Source organism: Parasteatoda tepidariorum, chromosome X1, assembly GCF_043381705.1.
Source record: "Parasteatoda tepidariorum isolate YZ-2023 chromosome X1, CAS_Ptep_4.0, whole genome shotgun sequence".
NCBI classification, from domain to species: Eukaryota; Metazoa; Arthropoda; class Arachnida; order Araneae; family Theridiidae; genus Parasteatoda; species Parasteatoda tepidariorum.
The window spans coordinates 23,700,222-23,708,549 of record NC_092214.1 but is presented as its reverse complement, the minus strand read 5'-3'; the positions used below and the strand labels follow the sequence as shown (position 1 = coordinate 23,708,549).

The window sequence follows — 8,328 nt, the reverse complement described above, 5'->3', positions numbered from 1 at the left end:
CTGAATATATATATTTATATTTATATAACTATGAAAATGCATGAATAAAATGCAGGATTTTATTTTCCCTTCCAACATGTTAGTACCACCACAATGATTTTTCTAGGCAATAAATTTTCCGGGACATAGTTCTAAAATGCTTGTATAGGTGAAAGGCAATTATGTTACTCAGTCTCATGACTTAGGAATGTGGAGAATTCTTGTATAGGCATCGTCCCTCTCTCAGTCCAACATTACAGATTAGGTCTGATAGTCGGAAACAATTGGTTGTGGGAAGAGAACACATGCTTGGGAAATCGGGGGAAAGCCTTTCCTTGTTCACCGTTAAGAGCTTTAATCCGATTTCAATGCATCGACGGTCACTTTGTCAAAGGGATTAAAACTGGGTGGGATAATGTCAGTAAAATTCAGGGGATGCATAGCAAACTGAAGGATAAATAACGATTTCAAACAACAGCCTTTTTGTGGTCCTCTTTATATGAATAGAATGGCAAAAAATATATAGATGATCTTCCTAAATTATCAATCTTAATCTATATTTTTAGAATCCTTGTTAAAAATGAAGTAGAAGATACATAAAATATTATTAAAAATAACATTTGTACCCGATCGAGGAAACCAGACAAATCATTAACGATGAGGTTAAAAATGTCTAAACAAAATTTGTTTAATTGTCAGCGGAAGCTGAGAGAGGATAATATGTAACTGCAGAAACACCTTCCAATTTTGAAAGGCAATCAAACTGGTTTTTTTATCCCTCTAAGCTTAATAATGGCTTCTTAGATTTTGATAATCCTAGTTACTTTACATTATTCGTTTACTTCACTGTTTATGCGTTCTTTTTCCTGGCATCATTTTTGACAAAGATTTTAAAAATATACATTTTGGGCAGTTATGACAATGCACCCCATAATTTATAAAGTGTTTTGTCCTTTAAAAAGGAATTCACAGGTTACATCTATGTAATTTCAAATCAATATTCGATTTGAAAATAAAATTTTAAAAAAAGACTGCTTCTCAACTCAAAGACATACTTTATAGAAGTAAATGAAATTTGGAGTTTTTAGTACCTTCTCAATATATATAAATAGTTTTAATTTGGGACAACTAGGTTTTGATATAAATTTAAGAAAGGAAGCTAAAAGTGATTTTGAAATTTTTATATAAAATTTAGTATTTGACATGAACAATAAACAAGAAGTACGTCTATTTATTGAAAAATCTACATGATTTTGTAAACACAAACGCTGTTTTTTGCTATACAAATCTTAATATAATCCATTAATATGAATAATATTTATTTATTGAAAAATATGTATGTTTCTATAAGCACAAAATCATTTTTGTAACACATGTTTTGAATAACTATGAATTATATATATTAGTTGGAAAATTTGCATGTTATTATATGCAAAAACATCTTTTTGTCATAAAAAATTAAATACAATTATGCATGATTTTTATGTCTTATTCGAGTTTTTTGTAAACTCAAACTGCATTTGCAGATGGTTAAGTGGAGCATTCTTCCACACCTCACGATTCTTTTCAGAAAAAATTAAAAAAAATAGTCGTTAAAGCATTGACTTGACAAATAGCTGATTCTAATTATCTTTAATGGGTAAGTTTCTTCAAACAAATGGGCCATATGCTGGATATTTAAAAAATGCTCAAAATGAAACCTCCCTAAAGGGTTGTTTTTCTATTTAAATTTTTTGATCAAATATTGAATTAAAATACTATTATGATTTTGATCACAATATTAATTTAAAGACAAATTTAATATAAAAATAACTTTAATGAATTTTTAGAATAAATAATATTTTTCGATATATTTCGAATTGTATTGAAATACATAGCTAGAGATAGACAGTATTCTACGTAAATTATTTTGTGTCGGTTTTAGAATCAAAATAACACGTATATTCCTAAAATGCTTGTCAAACGGGAAAAGAACTTTTTGTTTTATTCAAATTTTTCTAAAGAAAGTTGTACTATGAATAAAATTCCTAAATTATTTTATTATAAGTTCGGGAGTATTTATAAAGAAATTAATGAATTTTATTCATAGGACAAAAGTCTAAAGGGAAGTTGTAATGAATCCAGGAAATATCACAAAACAATTTCTGAATTTCATTCTTAGTTCGAAGTTCTAAATGACAGTTGTAATGAATTCAGAAGTTATTTGAAGAAGGAAAATTATTAATTTTCTCATGGTACGAATTTCTAAAGAATAAATGTAAGGAATGCAAGTGCTATTACAAAATAATTTATGGATTTTATTCATAGAGCAAAATTCGAAAGTTGTAATTAACTTAGGAGATATATTCTAAAATGTGTATTTACGTTTCATATAATTTGTACCGTTCCCTCTTTAATACTACTAAGCATGTTAAGTTTTTATTGAATAGTAACTAACAGCGAAAGAAGTGACTAAGTGGCATTTATTAAAACATTTTTATGTTCTCTGGGAGCAAAGCCTTAAGGCGTATTTAACTATAACTGACACCCGATAGAAAAATCAGCGTGAGCGACAAAGATCTCAAAATTGAGATTTTTTATACAGTTAGCCTTTTTGTAAGATCGTAATAGTGCGTCAGAATTTTTATTATAAATTTTCTGAAATTTTATTTTATTGTTGATAGTTAGCAAGGAAAAGAAAATAGGTGTAAAGTCAATTTTCTCAAAATATATCATGAAGAATTTGCTTTTTTTAATTACCCGGCAGTCTACAACATTGATTTAATTCACCAAGTTTTAAATTTTTCAAATTTCAGTGCATGAAGATGCTAAGTTAAATTCGTAGAGGGATGTCGGTGTGGAAAAAAAAGCAGACTGCAATTTTAAGTCTCTCTTACGGCAGTTCGTTAAAACACTGAAAATACGAATTCTAAGATGCACGGTGAGTAAAAAAGTGTTAAGGATGGAACAACCTAAGTAACAATGTTACCCTGGCCCCAGTTGGGCTCATTATGGGCCCTATATTGGGATGTCTAGATTTTTCATTATTGGACCTAGAATGGCTTATATAGGGCCTACATTGGCCAATATAGAAGCTATATTGGTTAAATAATGGGATATAAAAAATTCGGGTGAATCTAACAATTCTATATAGGATCGATATTGATTGTAAAGTAGCTGTAAAATATCGGGTGAATCGGGAAATTCTAAATAGGGCCAATATCGGAAAAATAACGGCCCTTTGAATCCTTATTGGGCCGAGATTCGTGAATATTGGTCCAATGAGGGCCAAGTTATTTTGCTGTTAGGGAAGAAAAAATGCTGAGGCACAATCTTTATTACTCACCTATTCTGATTCTAAATAAAAATCAGACAGAAATATTTTGTATTTACCCATGAAAGGAAAATCAGACGTTGTTAGAGGAAAAAAAGGCCCGTGTCTGATATATTACTCATAGCCATTTTTAAGGATTAGCTCTACTGGCCTAGGCTAAGGAATATACCTTTCTATATTCTTTGCCCATATTCTTTGAATCTTATTACGCTTTTTTTTTACCTTTATAGCCTTATCAATCTGTAAAAAATGTGAGCGAGAATGAGTAGTATAATAAAAGAAAAATTAATTTAACAATATGCATATATTTCGTATGTGTCTTCGATCATGACATATTAAATAACCAATTACGAATATTGGATATACTTATTCATACTTACTTAAATACTTATTCATTTTATATTTAATTTAATAATTAAAGTTTAAAAAAAGAAGTTTATGGTTCATTTGAAAACTAATTTTTAATATATTTTTGATTAAATTTAGAGCAATTACGTTCGACAAATTTCTAGTATTTTCAGCAAAAATGTTAATTTCTGGAAGCACACCTATTTATTTTTGGAAAAAAAAGTATTAGGTGATTTTGTGATTTTTATTTTTTCAGTTTTTACAAAACTTGTCTTGTTTCTCTTTTCATTTTATTGATTTATTTTGTAAATTGTTCAATGAAGGCTCTAAGACTTAAAAAGGGTCATTAGTTAGCATTAATAACTCGAACACCATTTTATATTTCCGATTTAAATGATAATTTTTGTAAGAAAACCTCTGTAAGAGATTTTTGTCCCTAGAATTTTAAATTAGAAAAATGAAAACTCTTACAGCAGAACTCTAAAAGCAGAAAACTCTTACAAAAATTCTCATACGGAAATTATTTCAATAATTCATTTTAATTAATTTTATATTGGAAAGGTAAAGGGATGAGTTTTGAAATATGCTTTTAGGAAGCTTAACTACCAGTTTTTCTAGATCCCCATAGAACATTATAGTTTCTAAAAATATATTTAAGTTGCTTTCTCTTTGATTCCTTTGATGATTTTCGACTCTTTGTGGTGAACTTAACTATATCATTAAATAACTTCGTTGAAGTGAAGATTTCTTTTGCAAAAATTATGTAGCCTGCTAACATTTTCAGTATAATTCCAAACGAAAAAAATGTTAGACGAATAATGACTGTATTTAACGAAAGAAAACTATTAAATATTTTTTTAATAATAGTTATTGCACTTAAATTTTTATTAAATGTCAAAACTGAAGAACTTTGAACTTGACAACTTTTGATAACACGTATACACCGAAGAGCCAATACATTATGACCACCCTCCATCTATAACAATGGACTCGCCCAGGTTTTAATTTTTTCTCGCCCAGGAACAATGTTTTCATGGGGCACATTAGGACCAATAATCCACATAAAACAGTCCCTGACGTCTGTAAGCTACTTGAACATAGTTGCAGACCAGGTTCACCCATTCATGGCAACAGTTTTTCCTGCGGGGATGGTGTTTACCAACAGGATAATGCACCATGTCATAAGGGTCGAATCGTCGAGGAGCATTCCAGTGACTTTCAAGTCATGTCTTGGCCCCCAAATTCACCTGACCTTAATTCAATAGAGCATTTGTGGTCCTATTTGGAAAACCAAATTCGTGCAGCCACGCTACCCCCTGCGCAATGTGAGGGAATTGGAGGACCAGTTGGTGAACACTTGGTACCAGATACCTCAGACTACCTATCAGCACCTTGTGGAATCAATGCCACGGCAGGTACTAGCAGTTTTGAGGGCTAAAGGTGGTCCTACATGTTATTAGCAGGGTAGTCATAATGTAATGTCTCTTCGGTGTATATCGGTTCGGGCTCACTTTTGAGTTCGGTGAAAGCCCAAACTCGAGATAAAAACAATTTTTTTATAAGACCTTAGGCCGAAATTCGTGTATATATAAAATAAGTGCGATTACCTATTTTCGGAAGTATGGCATTTAATACTATCAAATTGGTTCTAGTTAATAATTGACCATATAATTTTTATTCATCTGATTAGTTTGAAAGAAATAAGAAAGTATATGAAAGCTTTATCTATCATTAGCAGATGCCCATAAACTTCATTCGGTTAACGATCCCTCGTCAGGTTTGGCCTCAGGCTGAGCAGTGATATGGTTCTTGCTTCTCGAAAATTTTTAAATAGCAAGAAATCTTAAATAATACTTTTCTTGAACAAATAAATACTTTTCTTGCCTAACTCATAAGTTTCCCGTTCACGATAATGATCATAAAAATTCTTCAGTCCAGGATTTGGAAGGAGAAAAAGGGAGAGAATAACAGCTGGATGTGGGTGAGGGGGTAAAATGGTGACATATGGAGTTGGTATCAAAGACCTCACTCCCGTACGGTGTTTTCTCATGGGTGGCGACTGACGAAAGTCTTTTTCCATCTTGCTCACTATGCTCTTGTTTCAATCAACACATACCACAATATGGAAACGATCCCCTTAAAAGAAATTACGCAAAAGCTGGGGTGTTAGGGGATCGGACAAAAGAAGCCGTGATGTGGCAAACGACACACTTATCCGCCTTATTAAAAGAGCACCTGAAACTAATTGTTTTCGCACTCTCCCATGTTCTTTTCTCCCCATGTTTCAATCAGGCACAGTATGCATGGCTAGCCACGTTTAGGGACTAAGAAAAGCTAAATGCTTTATTTACTTTTGTTTTCGTAAGGCGCGTTTAATTAAAAGTCGCATTTCGCTCGGCCTTAAGAATTTAGGACTTACGGTATTTATTAGTCATTAATCGATTTTAGCTGAAGACAGACAACTATTGAATTAATATATATATTGCACATTGACTTTAATATCAAAATGGTCATTAAAATAAAATATTTATCTTTAACGCATCCACATATTGTATATATATAATACACCTTTTCATTTAAAAAGTTAACTTCTACATAGAAGACGATAAAACAGTCAAAGTTAAATTTTTATTGCGGGGTGCTGTGTGTTTTTATCTCAAAAAGTGACACTCCTGAAATCTTTTTGGCAGTTACAGGTATGAGAGTTGGGACAAAAAAATACCTATCAGCTTAACGATAGAAAAATTAATGAAAAAGTGTAAGAAACTATTTAGCACAAAAAAAAACTTTTTTTTTTCACTACATGTGTACATTGACAGTCCAACAAACTATTAAGATGTATATGTAAATCATGATTACAGAGAATAAAATAATAAAAGTAAAACAAAATAATGTAAAAATATTAAGAAAATTTTTTTCGTAATTCAGCATTTTCTTTTTTCATTTTCTCGCCCGAAGTCTATTTTTCAATTAGCGTTGTTTTAAAGACTAAAATAACTTAGAAATCATTTAAGTGTCCTCAAAATTAATAACATACAGTAAACATCTATATAGCAGAATTCTATAATGTACATTTCTCCATAAGCCACATTAACTTTTACAGTGAAAACAATGAAAATTGCAATTGAGAAATAAATGAAGCTAAGGAAACCAAAATTAATGAATGTCTGTTATTAGTTCTGATACTCTAGAACACTTAAATTTTTTTCTATTGATAATAAATAATTAGGTAAATTTTTGTGTTGTTAAATACAATATCTATAATTATTTTTTTAAAAATCTAAAAATAATTTTAAAGTATTTTTTGATTCATTTGTTCCAAATATATATTAAAATGTTTAACATATAGTATAAGGCTGTATGTTTCAATCTTTTCATTATAAAAATTTTCTACTGTATTAGGATATAATGCCTAAAAATATGTTTATCAAGTTTTGCTTGGTGCCAATTCCTATATAGTGTTTAATTTATAAAACTCATTAAGTTCTATTATTTATATTAACTAAGAATATTTTACCGAAGATTATTTATTAAATACTATATAGTTAAATACATTACTGATACAAATAAATTACTTGTTATTTTAAGTTAATGTTTACAATTAAATATTTCAGGTCATCCACATTTTTTGAATCAGCTTTCAACAGGACTTGATATTGTTTGCTTAGCTGGAGAATGGTTAACAGCAACTGCAAATACTAATATTTAAGTATACTTTTTTTTAAACAATGGTTGATGTTTTTATTGTTTATTATTACTGTTCCACTTTTATTGTATTTTTTTCTGTATTGCTTGTTTCTTGATAGTTCCTTTTGTATCTATGCGAGAGGCGTTATCACTTTAGAGAACGATATGCCATATGCTACTGATAAAAAAAAAATTTTTTTTCAATGCCCACCAGGAGAATGGCCTAGGTCATACAGGTATCTGAGGGGCAGATTTGTTGACCACTCTTTCAGGGGCACCATATTAGGTGGGTCAACGTTGCTCCCACAGTAAGACAGTACAGAGAAGGGAAAAACATCCATGCCTTGCTCGGGACTCGAACCCAGAACCTTTCTGATGCAAAGGCAGTTTACTAACTCCTACACAGGCCGGTCGGCCTGCTAAAAATATAAAAAACTATACTATAGAACTAACTTACCATTCTTGGCTGCAGATAAATATCAGTTATAAATTGTTTTTTAACTCATACTTCTTTTAACCCTTTGAGCATTGGTTACAGCTTTTTTCAAACTTAGCTACAAACTTTTCTGCATCATAAAACTGGTTTCCCCACGTAGCCCATGTTATAATAACGTGGGAAACCAATTCAATGGGAAGTAGTGCATAGCAAGGGCTCAATGCTTTGAGGGTTAAAAAATATAGAGAGAGGGATAGGATGGGAAGACTACTTTTTACAAAATATTTCCAGCAATTTCATTGTTCAATATTGTTGTTTTAATAAAGTTCTTAGGACAATATCGTAAAACACTTCATGAAATTAAAGTGTTTAAATTTCATGGCATTAAAATATTGTTTTATGAGTCACTTCAAAAAGCAAAAAAAAAAAAAAAAAATCCTGTTTCTTCCCACATACTTATGTAGGAGGAAACAGGATTTTTTGTGAGATATTTTTTTACATGTTAAAATTGAAATAAAATGTGAAAAAATATTCTAGAAGGAACACAGAAAATGAGAGACATATG

General features: G+C 30.5%; 1 protein-coding gene across 1 annotated transcript in view; it reads left to right on the top strand.

The window, feature by feature from the left end:
• LOC107447908 (glutamate decarboxylase) overlaps window positions 1-8,328 on the top strand; it is a 67,997-nt gene that overhangs the window by 34,069 nt on the left and 25,600 nt on the right. The window contains exon 3 of the mRNA XM_016062948.4: window positions 7,255-7,345. Coding sequence (XP_015918434.1) covers window positions 7,255-7,345 — 91 coding nt within the window. The remainder of the gene's footprint in view (window positions 1-7,254; window positions 7,346-8,328) is intronic.